This window comes from Myotis nattereri (genome assembly GCF_964212035.1).
Source record: "Myotis nattereri genome assembly, chromosome: 3".
NCBI classification, from domain to species: Eukaryota; Metazoa; Chordata; class Mammalia; order Chiroptera; family Vespertilionidae; genus Myotis; species Myotis nattereri.
The window spans coordinates 50,059,001-50,073,824 of record NC_138077.1 but is presented as its reverse complement, the minus strand read 5'-3'; the positions used below and the strand labels follow the sequence as shown (position 1 = coordinate 50,073,824).

The 14,824-nt window shown below is 43.5% G+C and overlaps 1 protein-coding gene across 9 annotated transcripts in view; it reads left to right on the top strand.

Annotated features, from left to right (window-relative positions):
* The window catches only part of FGF12 (fibroblast growth factor 12), a 528,942-nt gene that overhangs the window by 267,126 nt on the left and 246,992 nt on the right, over positions 1-14,824 (top strand). Inside the window, exon 1 of one of the 9 annotated variants that reach the window (XM_081087034.1) lies at positions 2,374-3,241. The exons of the other annotated variants lie outside the window; for them this stretch is intronic. Coding sequence (XP_080943160.1) covers positions 3,043-3,241 — 199 coding nt within the window. The 5' untranslated portion in view covers positions 2,374-3,042. Of the gene's footprint in view, positions 1-2,373; positions 3,242-14,824 lie in introns of those variants that run through there. 9 annotated transcript variants of the gene reach the window in all.

The following is a 14,824-nucleotide window of genomic DNA, read 5'->3' as shown; positions in this document are numbered from 1 at the left end:
AAAGGTCCAGACCCCCCCAGACACAGTAGAGTTGTTTGACATAGTAGTGCCTGGTCTAAACACCGTATAAACCTCAATCCTTCTCATTGCCTAGGTGAATTTCTGGTAGGTCCACAGGTTTGTGACCACAGGCAGAGAAGAGAGTTCCTGGAGCCTCTCCTGGGCCCACATACATTTTCAGTAGCTTCCAGGGCCTGCATTTCCCTTGCCTTCTACTAGGTTGGTTTCAACATACACCTGTTTCTGCTTGGAAATCACCCATTTAATCTCTGGGCACTACCTTTGACACTTAGCCAGGTGTCTAAGGGGAGGCATTAGGGATATCTGAAGATAAGTTGAAGAGAGAATGTAAATGTAACTGATAGCCACTTTGAGACCGTGGCATGAATGGAAGGTGATGACTCCTTTTGCATTTCCAAAATCTGGCATGCTGCACTTTAACTTGGGTGGCATGATCTCTGCTGCTGAGTTTTCTGTAATATCCAGCAGTCCCCACAAGCACTCCTAGAGACCCGATTGCTCTCCAAAGCTGCTTGCTGACTGCCCTTGTCCACAGTCTCCCTCGCACCTTACCTCCATCCTCCATTGTGCAGGGTGCTCACTGGGTTCCTCATTCTAGGGTGTGAGCATGTTTCACAACTTTCCAGATAGAACCAAGAAATCTGGTTCAAAGGAAGGGAAAACCCTTTTCCTATTCCAGGATGAGCTAAACGTGGGGCCCAACCTGGGGGCCCAAGAAAAACAGAGAATTCTACCTGCTCCAGATTATTGGAGAGAGCATGCACTGCCTTCTTTCAGCTCCCACACCCTTAACCCCTTCCCTGCACACTCGGAGTCCTCCAAAGCGCTGGGGTGGTGTTTTCTCTTGGGGGAGGGACCGGACAGAGCGGACCCAAGCTGCAGTTTCCTTGCTCTGCCTGAGAATTTCTCATCCAAACCTCAATCACGTAGGATTGCGTAGAGAGGAGAAAAGGGGAGAGACAGAAGACAGAGAAGGTAGAGAGGGGTGACAGGAAGGAGAAGAAGGGAGTCTGGGAGCAGAGGGCGCAAGGCAGAGGAGGAGGAGGACCTGAGCACCCGGCTGGCTCTTCCTGCACTCCTGGAGCCCGTCCCCCACCTGGCCCCACCTGGGCGCTCTGGAGCCTTCTGGCGGGTGGACTAGCAGCGCCGAAGGTACTCCCACCGCCAACGCTTTTGGTCCTGTCTCATCAGCAGTCGTCCCTGCATGGAGTTTCCGTCCCTGCACGGAGCTAGCGCTCTAGCCCAGCAAGCAGAGCTCACGGGGAGGCGGTGAGAGCGCACGGGAGCTGGTTCAGCTCCCGGTGCCCAGAGCCCCAGCTCATGAATGAGAATCCACCCTGAGAGCCCCCTCCGGGGCCTGGGTCCCCAACGAAGGAAGTCCCGCTAGCCCAAGGCTCTGAGCGGCCACCCGCGCAAGTTGGGCGAGTTGGCAGCAGCCCTCACCTGCCTCCTGGCCGGTGGGGCCCCAGAGTCTGCATCCGGCCTCAGGACCCTGTTGGACGCTCCGCCGCCTCCCGCAGTGGCCCCAGATGGCCCAAGGGCCCCGCCTGCGCCCCTGGCGCTAGACCATGGTGGGCAGCTCGGGCCGGAGCCGCAGCCACCTAGAGCCCAGGTCGCCGGCAGCCAGCCCCCGCCCCACCGGAGCAGACACGCGGGTGATCACAGCGCACCGGTTACTTCCGTCCTCAGCCGGGATGGGCCCCGCTGACTGAGCGATCAGCCTCCTGTCCGCCGGTAATCCCCATCGGATCTGCTGCCTGGGAGCCATCGACTGCCGGGGTGCGAACCTGGGGCCGGCCTGGCGGAGATGACCTGATCCAGCTCGCCCGCTGGGGCACCTCCTCCTTCCTCTGCTCCCTCCGAGTCTGAGTCTGTGCCGAGACCGGCTCTGCTGCCTGCGGGAGGACCATGGCGGGGAGCTCCAGTTAAAGGCGTGTGGGCGCCCGCTGGAGAGGACACCTTCAGCATCGCTGCCTTTTGAGGGGGCTTATTCCAACGACTGAGTCATTCCAGATTTAGGATTCCCTAAATACTCACCGACTGTGCCCGTTTCCTGCCAGAAAGCCAGCGGAAAAGAAAGAGCACCCGCTCTCGGGACCCCGGTATCCCCGCTCCCGCGGGTTGCTCCCTGAGGAGTGCCTAGCCCTCGAGGATCTCCCTCCCTCCCTTCCTCCCTCCCTTTCCCTCTCCTTCCTCCCAGCCCCTCGTTCCCTCCCTCCGCCCCAGCCTCCTGCCCTCTTTGCAGCGCTGCTGGCTGGCGGGGAGTCCGCTCACCGCAGAGGTTCCTAGCGGCCCCTCCCCGAGCCCCTGCCCTGCCTCCTGCTCCCCGCTCCCACTGCGCGCCTCTCCGAATGTGAGAAAGGCGGCTGGAGCGATGCAGGTCTCAGACCTCACCCCGCCGGGAAGGACCTCCTCATCTCCAGAACTGCGGGCCGCAGGGAGTTAAATTGCTGCCTTGCTCGCCTTCTCTCTTGCGGTTGGTGGCTTGTTCTCGAAAGGAACGTTTTATTCACTTTTTAAGTATTGTCCACGGGGGCAAGCCTCCGCGGCTGGGCCAGACCCTGCTTTCTAGCCGGGTTTTGTCTGATGTCTGTGTAGATAATACTTTGGACACCTTACAACGCTTGCGCCTCTGCAACAGGGGCACGGCTGGTTGTTTCGCATATCTTTCTTCCCTTCCACTGGGTACTCTGAAGGCGGGGTGACCAAACTCCCCGGAGCCCCTTGGACGCTGATCGCTCGGGGCGCACGAGTCTAGTTAGCAGGAAGGCCTGGGAGCGCCCCGCCCCCGCCCCCTCCGCCAGCTGTTGGGGGAAGTTTACATCTGGATTCTCACACGTTTTGGCGCTGCCGCCCAGACTCTGATAATCCTTGTGGGCGCGGGTTTTCGGAACTGCAGCCTTTCCAAACGTTAGCACTGCCTCCCGCGCCTCCAGGCCCCGAGGTCCTGCCCTAGCCCCCGCGGAGAGCAATCCTGAGGGCGCAGTGGAGCCCAGGGCCGGTGTCCCTCACTGAGCCGCTATGGCTGCGGCTATAGCCAGCTCCCTGATCCGGCAGAAGCGACAAGCCAGGGAGTCCAACAGCGACCGGGTGTCGGCCTCCAAGCGCCGCTCCAGCCCCAGCAAAGACGGGCGCTCCTTGTGCGAAAGGCACGTCCTCGGGGTATTCAGCAAAGTGCGCTTCTGCAGCGGCCGCAAGAGGCCAGTGAGGCGGAGACCAGGTCAGTAGAAACCCCGACAATGGGCTCCCCAGAGGCTGACACCCTCCTCCCCTTCCGCAAAACACCTGGGAACAGGCTTGGAAGGGAACCAGTATTCCCTTCCATTCTGGCCCCCCTTCTTTCTTAATTTTCAGACATCTGTCACCCTCTTTCAGTTAATAGCTTCTTATCCCATATTTGGAGAAACACCTTCTACCTTGCTGTACCTGTGGTTTGCCTAGGAGGAGAGTTCTGCACATGTAGCCTGTAGAATCCTTCAGCGCACCTCCTCATTCATTTTTTCTCCATCCATCCATCCATCCATCCATCCATCCATCCATCCATCCATCCATCCATCCCTTATATTACCTACTGAGAACCTAAGTATAAATAAGCCCTTTATCCCTATATCTCATCCTACTTAGCATATTTATGACTCATAATAGACCCTTAGTAGACATCAGACAAGCTTAAATTTATTCTCTTTTTCTAACTCTTTCTCCAGCAACACATGGTACTGCGCCATTCAGATCTTCCTGTCAATGTCTCACCTCCCCATTTTCCCACATGCCCTTTCACATAGACCTGCTTTCCCTATGCTCCACCGCCAGCTACTCTCATGGTTTCCAAGGACTCTGCTCATGAACTTTCCTGCCCTGTGACTCCCATTATTTGTACACTCACACTTACTTTTGCGACAGTAAGGGGGAAACATAGTACCTGCAGTTTGGTCGCAGGGAGGGGAAAGAAAACTTTAGACTTAGAGATTTCCTTGGCAGGCCTTTCTGAGGCCGATTCTCTTATTTGGCCCTTCATTCTAATGGCTGGTCCATAATGTGTGTCTGTTTACAAAGGGAAATTGGATCCCTGGAGTTTCAGAGTGATTGGTCCCAGTTCAAGCCAAGCCAGTGTCCCAGCTTGAGAGAATAAAAGCAGAATTGCCCAGGTCTGTGCCTCCACCAGACTTTTTTGGTCCTCTGGGTGTGGCCTGCTGGGTCATTTATAATCTTCACATATTCTGTCCATACTGTGGATGACTGACAGGAAGTGCTGCCCAGAAAGGAAGCTTCCATTCTGTGATTAGTGGACTCGTTTACGTTGGATCTTTGCAACTCCGTGATGTTCTCCTGGGTTCCAGGAATGAGGCATATGGGCCAGGTTCAATTGGGGTGAGGAAAATGCTTGGAAAGTTTAGACAGTTGGGATCTAACAATGAATTTAGAAATTTGGGATTAAATCTTGTGAAGAAGCCATCTCATCTCCTTCTTCCATTAGATTGTCATGACTTTATTTTCTTTGTAGTGGGCTCCTTTTCTTATTCTGTGATGTTGATAAAATAGTAAATTTCAGGAGTAAACCAAATCATTATGATCCCAAGGCAGGAGCTACTAAAGTCTCTGCTATTTTGCATCCAATTAATTTCATAAGTTGAAGCTTTATGCAAAAACCAGGGTTGCCTCTGCACAGTGAGTAATTTGCATTAGGGGAAAATAAACTCCCTGGTATTGTGCAGTGATCCTTTGGGGGCCATCTTCTCTCAGGGCTTATGTAGTCTACAAGGAACTTCAAGCCTCTGAATTCAATGTGATTCTTATGTCCCCGTCTCTGAAGTATGTTGTGCACTGTAGTTAGGACAATTACATGATATTTGTGAATAGATCCTACTCAGCCTCCTCAGTTCAAAACTAGCTAATAAAAATGACAGGTGGATTGTATGTATGAATGGATAAAGTAAACTCACCTCATCTTTGTTGAAGTTGATCTGCAGATGAGCTGTTTGCATGGCTGACTTTTGCATAGGGAAATTGCTTCCTGTGGCCCTTTTCTTAGCATCTCATTAGAAAATAGAGAATTTGAGGGAATTGCTGAGTTTAATGTTTTCTTCAGTGTTCATTTAATCTGCTCCTCTTCTTCATCTACTTAGTATACATCTTGGCAGAGAGGATCCTGATTGGTGACTTCCTTTAGCAAAAGTGTCACAGTAATAATCTGGCAGAAAGATGACAATACCTGTTAAGATGGGCCCAATGCAAGGATGACATGCATGTATCTGTACACCAGGCACTTCGTTTGCTGCAGCTTAGCTTAGCAGAATGTGAGTGTGCGTTACCAGAAAGCTTTCTGAGGAGACAATGATGTGCTATCATCTTTACTAACAAAGCCAAATAATTGATCTTCTGATTTGCTGGCAGCAACCATGATTCAGGTAACAGGGCATGAGACTATTTATAGGGAGATAGCACCTTCCACATCTCAATTTCAGAGAGGATTCTTTAACTGGATTGGGAGGAAGTTGCTAACCACCAGAAAGAAAAACTACTTGAGAGCACCTGTTTTATAAGGACTTTGATATTATGTTCACTTAATATTTAAGTTATTCTTGAACTCACTAACCCATATCCTTGTGAACTTCAAATTGAATCACCAGTGGTACCGTGGTCACATTCCGTTGCCCAGACTTTCCAGGGATTGAGGCTGAGACGGTGAAACTGAGCTAAGTATTGAATGGGAAAGGCCACGGTTGTAGATCTGATTTCAGGTCTGACACATTCAGTGTCTCTCAGTCTCTTGTATAGCTCACCGAGTTTGATATGTCCAATATTGAAACTTGATAAATGCAGGGGGAGTACTGAAATTACACGGTGAAGGTCTCAGCTTTCAGAATCATGATGTTGCAGAATGAAAATGTGATGAGGACTGGCAGGGTGGACCTCACATCACACAGTTACAGGGCCCCGGTTCACATCAGATACTTTGTGGATGTCATCCGTGGAGCACAATGTGATGGCTTACCCTGGGATTGTGTAGCAAAACTCTTGCTTATATGAGAAATCCTAGAGTCAGAGTTGGTGGTTTATACAAGCTTACACAGCTATACTGTGGCAAAACTGGGACTAGAACTAGATCAAATTGATTTTTCTTGCCTGTGCTCTTTGCAACACAACACAGGAAAAAAGTAAGATGAAGAACTAGGTGACCTCTCTCAAAGGATGGGAATAATTTTGTGTATTTTTTTTTACCATTAGGAATTGTTGTTCTGTTAATATTGTTGTTTTTAATTTTTAATAGATTTTTTGAGAGAGAGAGAGAGAGAGAGAGAGAGAGAGAGAGAGAGAGAGAAACATTGCTATGAAAGTGAAACATCAATCAGCTGCCCCTTGCAAGCCTCCTTTCAGGGATCTAGCCCTGACCAGGAATCAAACTGGGAATCTTTCTGTGCCAGGGATGCCCAACTAACTGAGCCGCACTGACCGGGGTATTATCATTATTATTTTGTAATTAGAATAGGAAAGGGTAGGATAGAGGAGGTTGCTTGTAGAGGGAGACATAGGTTAAGTCAGGCAATTGGGTTCTAAAATGGCCATCCTATAGCTCGCATGCATTATAGAAGTGGATCCAATAGCGAAGACATACGTCCAGCAGAGGAATAGTTAGCTCCCAGGCATTGTATGGGCTGTAGCTCTTTCGAAATGAAACGTTGAAGACCGTAAGCTGGCAAGTTGGCTGAGGTCATTCAACCATAAAAAAGCCTTTAGAACATTTCTCTTTGTTCACTTTCCAATATAGGAAGAAGCATTCAGCGGTCATTGTTTGAATCATTATGTATGTGTGAAATACCTGTATGAGCCAAGCCAGCTAGAATATTTTCTTAAATGTTGCTACTACTTAATTTGCTATATCTCGCCTATTAGTGCTTCCATGTGAATTACATAGCTTATTTGTTTCCTATATTTATTTTACTTTTGAATAGAAATACAAATGATTGACTTCAAAGTATTTATGTTTTGACTGAGAAGTTACTACAGGTAATGGCTAGCACTCACAATGAAAAGAAGGGTGTTGATAGAATCTCTGAATGTTGGAGCTGCCATGAACCTTGGATGGAGGTCATCCAGTGTCACACTTTCATTTTTCAAATGAGTGCCTTTCTGGGAAGTACAGAGTAACTAGACAAACCTAAATCTGTGTATTTGAAGTGATTTTGTGTTTTTATTATTTTCCTATAAAATTTAATTTCTCCCCTCAAATTAGAGCATTAAAAAACTCAGCAATCAGAAAATTCATTGGCTAAGTAAATTACATATTTTTCATAAATGAAGTATTTGGCTTTATATGCTCCTCCCTTTTAAAAAGTGATGTAGTATATTGCCCTGGCTGGTGTGTCTAAGTGGGTTGGAACGTTATCCCAGACACCAAAAGGTTGCAGGTTTGATTCCCTGTCAGGGCACTTACCTAGGTTGTGGGTTTGTTCCTAATTGGGGCATGTACTGAAGACAACCTGTCCATGCTTCTCTCTCACATCAAAATTTCTCTCTTTGTCTTTCCTGCCCACCCCCTTCTCTTCTCAAAAAAAAAAATAAATAAATAAATAAAAAATCTGTAAGCATATCCTTAGGTGAGGATTTAAAAAATACATATAAATATAGATGGTGTAGTATATTTACACTGAGTGGATGCAATAAATCCAAGAAGATATTATAATTTTTATTGTTTTTCATTGTCTATTTTTTCTGAGTTTTTGTTTCTACTGTAATAAAAATTATGGATACTCAAAATATTTCAGTATTATTCCAACTTGTATTGGTAAATGTATAGTATTTAATAGCATACTCATTCAACGTTTTACTATCAAATACATCCTTTTAGATAGAAAATCGAAACTTCAAGAAGAAGACGGATGAAAATGGGGAAATGATGCTTACTCATGTTATTTATGGAATATAAATTAGATTTTTATAAATTGAAATAATTTTGGCTCATATACACATCAAGAATAGATTCATATGACAAGTGATATTTTACATGAGTAGCAAGCACTTTTATTGCATTTTCTCTTTTAAAAGTGTGACTCCTGTCTGAACTACAAAGTCAGTATAATTAAATATTTGTCTTGCTGTCTGTTTAAAAATAACAACAAAAACCACACTTTTCTCTTCAGAAACCCACTCTAGGGTTTAAAATGATGTTTTGCATGTATTTTTAAATCCTTTTTTCTACAGTAGTGCATCTTCATCAACAAATTATGTTTCCATTATAAGAACACTATAAAATAGCAGGTACTGTGGTCTCTCCACCTCTCTCCCCCTTTTTTTTTCTTTTCTCTGATCCCACAAAGATCTCATCAAACCATAACTCAGGATTAAGTCTTTAAAGTTTTAATGAAGTTGATATTCTTGAACAGAAATAGAAAAACAATTTGCTGGAAATGAGGCAGTCTTTGTATTTGAAGAAGCAAGAGGAATATTCTTGTAAGACCTTTAGAAATGAAAGCTTTGTGTCATAAAATTATATTTAAAAAAATACTGGGCTTACTAGGATCCCACCACCTGCTTTTGTTCTAGGTGAGAACATATTTATGCACAGATATTATATACAATGTTGATGTGGTTAGGAAAATTTGTTCATAGTGACTTTTTTCTTGTCTCTTTCTTGAGTGCTTCAACAGAATATATATTTGCTATATATATTTTCCTTCTGGAATTATAATATAGAAGGTGTCCCCAAAATATATACACACTTTGAATGATTATAAGGTCAGTGTTTATTAGCATACAGTTCATTTTCAAAATTTAAAATAATCTACAGAATTGAATAATTTATTTTGTCAATGCCTGTTTTCAAACTGATGACCATTCTGATCCAAGCACTGCTGATTCGGGAAGCAATGCAATAGCAAACATCAAGAATTATTTCGTTCGGTATTTGTGCACCCTCAATTCCTTGGCTGTTGCCAGTTTTGTACCATAAACTTTCTCTTTTATGTATCCCAATAAAGAAAAGTTTAGTGGCACTTTAGGATAAATTTTCCTTGTTCAAAGCTTAGTCTGCTCTCACCCATTATTTCAAATCAGTTAAACCTGAGGAGTGAAAATTAAGTGAGTTATCAGCTGTTAAAGTGTGTATACATTTTTTGACACCCTATATTTGATGAAGACTCTGAAAGACAGACTCATTAAACATTGGGGACCCCTGTAATATACTGCATTTTTGGGTTCCATTCACAGCTTACCAATCACACTGCAGAGCTTTACTTGTTGCCCAAAAGGAAGATGCGCCTCATCTAAAGGGCTCTGATTCTGAGGCCACCTCCTAAGAGTCTATGAGGAGGAGCCTTAGGTGCAAAATATCTGTAAATTAGTCATGTATAATAATAGCTCCTAAATATAACAACTATAACAACTGACTACTGAATGGCATCAGGATGTATAGTTTCTTCACAGTTTTTTGTGCCTTTTATATTTTATGTTTTTGTTTGTTTTGAATTTTTATTTATATTTTACTCATTTCTTTTCTTTTTAAAATTAAATTTATTGGGATGAAATTGGTTAATAAGATTATGAGTTTTAAGTGTACAATTCTATAATACAGCACTGTATAGTGATCCACTAATCCTTTGTCCCATCTTTGAAATGAGAAAACTCAGCTAAGTGGCAGAAAGACTTGTTTCAGGTTCAAGGAGTCAGGAACTGCCTAAGCTGTGCCATGACACCCAGCCCCCACACTGCAGGTCATCTGTCTTTATCTTCCACCACCTTTAGTAAGAAGGCTGAATCTGAAGATCTCACTTGTTTCACAACGGAAATTGTTGTTGGGGGGAATCCAGTGAAGAGTTCAAGGAATTGTGGAGTGTGATGTCACATTTGCTTTACTGTGTGTCTGATCTAGAGCCTCCAGAGGGTGTCTCAAGTGAGGAGGAGGGGGGAAGTGGAGACTCATCAAAGTCTTCGGGCCAGAACTGAAGAAACAGTACTGAGGCTATGTTGTTATGTGCTGGTGCCAAGCACCTGGCTGACAAGTCTCTCTCTGCATGCCAGAGGCCTTAGAGCTATCAAGAGGTGCCACTTGGGGCACCTAAGCACTTGTTGTGAGACTTGGGTCCAGAGGGGCAGACTTTCTTGACTGTGAACATAAACAATTACCTCAGATGTTTTTTAAAGTAAAGAGGTTAATCCCAGGGTCAGGAGAGCCCTGTAGCATTTAATTTTTTTTTTTTTAATTTCTGTTTAAGTGACAGTGTACTAGAGCAATTAAATACATGGACTTTGGTGTGGAATCTGAATTCAAATTTTGGAAATAGTATTTGTAAGAACATTAGACAAGTTTCTTAATATCTCTGAGCTTCAGTTTGCTGGTTTCTAAAATGAAGATATTTCTAGCATTTACTGAGAAAATGTCCCTCTGAGTAAAAGGTTATCTAATACCCAATTCCAATGGAGGAGGGCTGGGGCAGTTCCCACACCAACAGAACTTCTCAGACACCAGCTGCGAGTCTTAGAATGAAGATAGTGTCAGGTTCAAGGCTCAGTCCCACAAGGCAACTCCTCCTGCCCCAATCAGACACCTTTCCCAAGTCTAGGCTGTCACCTGTGTTCTAACTAACTATGAATTGGACCCTCTCCTTAGACTTCAGAAGCTAGTTGCAAGTTCAGGTTCCCATGAATCCCTCCTCAGGTTCAAGTAATTTGCTAGATTGGCTCACAGAACTCAGAGAAGCATTTCACTTGCTAGATCATTCCTTTACAATAAATGAATATAATTCAGGAAGAGCCAGGTAGAAGAGATGCTTTGGGTAAGGTATGGGGGCAAGGTGTGGAGCTTCCATGCCCCTCCAGGAGCCCTACTCTCCACAAATCTCTTAGTACTCACCAACCAGGAAGCTCTTTGAACTTGTCCTTTTTGGGTTTCTATGGAGGCTTCATTACATAAGCATGATTGAATCATTGGCCACTGGTAACTGATTCAATCTCCAGCGCCTCTTCCTTGAGCTGTGGGGTGGACTGAAATTCCAACCTTTTCATCACTCGGTTGGTTCTCCTGGCAACTAGCCCCTATCCTTAGTTTTGGTCCAAAAATCACCTAATTAATATAATAAAGACAGCCTACCACTGTCATCACTTAGGAAATTCCAAGGGTTTTAGGAGCTCAGTGCCAGGAACAGGGTTGAAGACCAAATCTATATATACTTCTTATCAATCGCATGAGGAAATTATTTAAACTGAGTTCTGAAGGATGATGTAAGCAAAGAGGATGGAAGAATGTTCAAGGCAGAGAGAACAACTTGCATGAAGATCAAGGTGAGAAAGAGTTCAGTGCTTTTGAGGAAATTGAAGGACAGCTTGAATGATGAGAGCAAGGGGCACAGGTGATGTTGGAAAGATTGCCAAGGGCATAGTTGCGCAGGAGCTTAAAATCCTTTGGAGGGATTTCAAATTTTAATCTAGGATCCAAAGAAGAGTTAGAAGTAGGGGGATGATATAATGTGACTTGGATTTTTAAATAAATGCTATGGCTTTGGAGAGGAGAATGGGTTGCAAGGGAGCTCTAATAAAACCAAGGGAATCAAAAAGCTTGGGGGCATTAGTCTGGGTAAGCAGTTCTCAAAGTGTGGTACAGAGGTTCTGGGGGCAACTTGCAAACCTTTCAGTGTGTCCACAAGGTCAAAACTATTTTCATAATAACTTTTAATAATAATAATTATTATTTTTTACTCATTCTAAGTATTTATTGGAATTTCTAGAGACCCTATGATATATCCACAATCTAAAAGGGCTATTCTAATTTCCCTCCTTTTTCAACCATATATCAGGTTACATTTTCATACTTAAACGAAAACAAAATATAGCAGGAGATTAAATACAGAAGCAGACTTGAGAATCTAGTTGATTTCTATTGTCAGAGATTTACAAACATATAAATTGCTTTTCACTCATTTTTTTCTTGTTTTGGAAAATAAGACATTTTGTTTCCTTAAAACATGATATTACAGTTAACATTTAATTGCCGTATAATTTTTATTAAGATATAATTGACGTAAATAGCATTTCATATCTTATAGCTCATATACCAAAAATAATGATTCTGCCCAGCTGGTGTGGCTCAGTGGTTGAGCATCGACCCTTGAACCAGGAGGTCACTGTTCAATTCCAGATCAGGACACATGCTCAGATTGCTGGCTTGATCCCCAGTAGGGGGTGGGCAGGTGGCAGCCTCTCAATGATTCTCTCTCATCGTTAATGTTTCCATCTCTCTTCCTCTCTGAAATCAATAAAAAATGTGTATTATAAAAAAATAATGATTCCATTTATTAATGCCTTTAATGAATGGAATAATTATTTATGATGCAAGGAACACATTCATGAGGCCTAGAAACTGTGTACACCAATTTTAGTTATAATGATGATTCCTTCCTTTTGCTTATTGTTAAATCTTTCAAGTGTTTAATGGTGTCCAAAACCTGAACACCTATGTGATCTGCCTGTGTGCCTCATCTTCCTAACTATCATGCTGGTTCCTAAGGACAGGACCTGTGCCCTGTTCCTCACTAGTTTCTCTGTGCTTAGCATCCTGCTTGTGTCACTGCAGGTCCTCCCATCACTGGTAAATAAATGAGTAAATGACAAGCCGACTCAGTGAATCATACTTTTATGGCAAGAGGAAGAGGATTCTTACTAGTAAGTTAGTGTCTCCAGTTTTCATGTGAGGATGCTGAGGTCTAGCAAGCCTGGAGCTTCCCAAGAGCTTCTCAAGTTCACAAGACTAGTTCAAAGTAGATTCTGGGTTTGAACTCAGGCTTGTTTTTCCTAATCTGCTTGTTTTTATATTCTGCCAGCACTGGAAAATGGACCTCAGTTTCTTTCTATGAAAAACAGGAAAACTATATTAAAGGATATCGAAGGGCCTTCTTAGCATGAAAAGTCAATAAAATAGCCCCCTCTCCCAGGAGACACACTCATGACGAGAGACATGAAATACTCATCTGCTTCCTGCTTCCTGCTTACAAAGGAAGTGTAACATTTTTTCCAACTCTGCTGTTTAGGATGTTCCCAATGTATTCCATGGTTTAATGACCTGCAATGTACTATTAAACATGTCTTTGTCTAATATATCAGTCTTATTTCTTTTGACCTCAATTTAGGTCTATTCTCTTCCTTCAAGGATTAGTAATTAAATCCAACATGCTTTAGTATTTTAGACATTTTTAAGCCTAAAATAAAAAAGGGATTAACACAAAGTGTCAAAGAGATTCAGGAGAGAAAAATATGAGATTGTTCAAGTTATTATACAAGGAAAATAACTAATAATGTCTAGAATATATATTGTTATTGCCACTAGTGATATAAATGTTATATTTTAATTTGGGAATTCAAAAGATGACCCTGATTTCCTTCACAGTGCCCAACAATCAGCTAATACCCCTCAAATAATTAAAAACCTGGGATAAAATTTAAATAAGTACTAAAAGCAGGGAACCATATTCAAATTTCCTGGTTAGAATAAGTGACAGATTCTGCTTTGAGATAAATAGCTCTAGATGAGTTGTCCACATAATATTCATTCCACTTGTGATGTTATGTTGGGGAGAAGACTTTAAGAAAGGATAGCCACCCAAAATCACCTTAAAAGGCTAGAACAGAAAAAAAGGTTGGTTAGTGTATGAGAAATTAATATAAACTGATGGCAAATAAGAAAAATCTCCAATTCCATGGAAATGTAAGTTACTATGGAGAGAGTTAAAGCTGTGGTGTTGTCATGTTTTATTGCTTTAAAGGAAGACTGCCATGGATTTTTTGCAATCGGAGCATAGCCATGAGGAGGTGGGCAATTAGTATAAGAGGTGATGGTCTAGAGACTCTAGAAGCTCAGAATTTTAGGAAAGGAAGTTATATTGAAGAAACACGTTTCCTCTACAGTCCTCTTTCTGTGAGATATCCCATTGGAGCTTGGAGAAGATTTACCTTCTCTTCTGGAACAGTAGAGAGGGTTCCTGTTTGCCTCCTTGCTGAACCTGTCTTTCCCCAACAGGTCCCAGGGCTGAACCATTATTCTCTACAGCTTTTGCTCAGCCAAGTAATTGGCAGCATCTTGGCTGGGCTGCCTCCACATTCTGCAGCTATGGTATCCTGAGAGGTCTGCATACTCCTCTCGCTTTACCTACAGGTCACGAGGAAAGCAGCACCAAAGAAGAGAGTCACTTTAAAATAATGCTTTTCCTAGTGTTTACAAAAAATTCCCTTCTTTGAGGTGTTCATAAGCTGCATTTCTGGGTTACTATTGGGCTTCTATAATTAGAGTTCCATTAATATAGTTCTGTTAATGGGTCCACTGTCTTGGTTGAGAACCTGAAGTTGGAGATTCCAACAGGCTGGTGTGGCTCAACTTATGAACCAGGAGGTCACAGTTTGATTCTGGTCAGGGCACATGTCTGGGTTTCAGGCTCAATCCCCAGTGTTGGGTGTGCCGGAGGCAGCTGATCAAGGATTCTCTGTCATCATTGATGTTTCTATCTCTCTCACCCTCTCCCTTCCTCTTTGAAATCAATAATAAAAAATAATATTTAAAAAAAATATGGAGGTTCCTTGGCCTTCTTGTTACTTGCACCTAAAACACACTCCTGCCCACTCTCTTTCTCAAGCTCGGCAACTACTTTCAGTCTGAAGCTTGTTTCCATGGAACCGGTGGGGGAGGCTGGTGAGGCTGGAGAGCAGCAAGCTTCATGCTCCTTGATTCATTATTTGAATGCAGACAATGCCTACAATTTTTACTAAAAATTCCTGTTAGAATTGGCACTTTAAGACTTTGCCTCATGCCATTGCATATATGCAC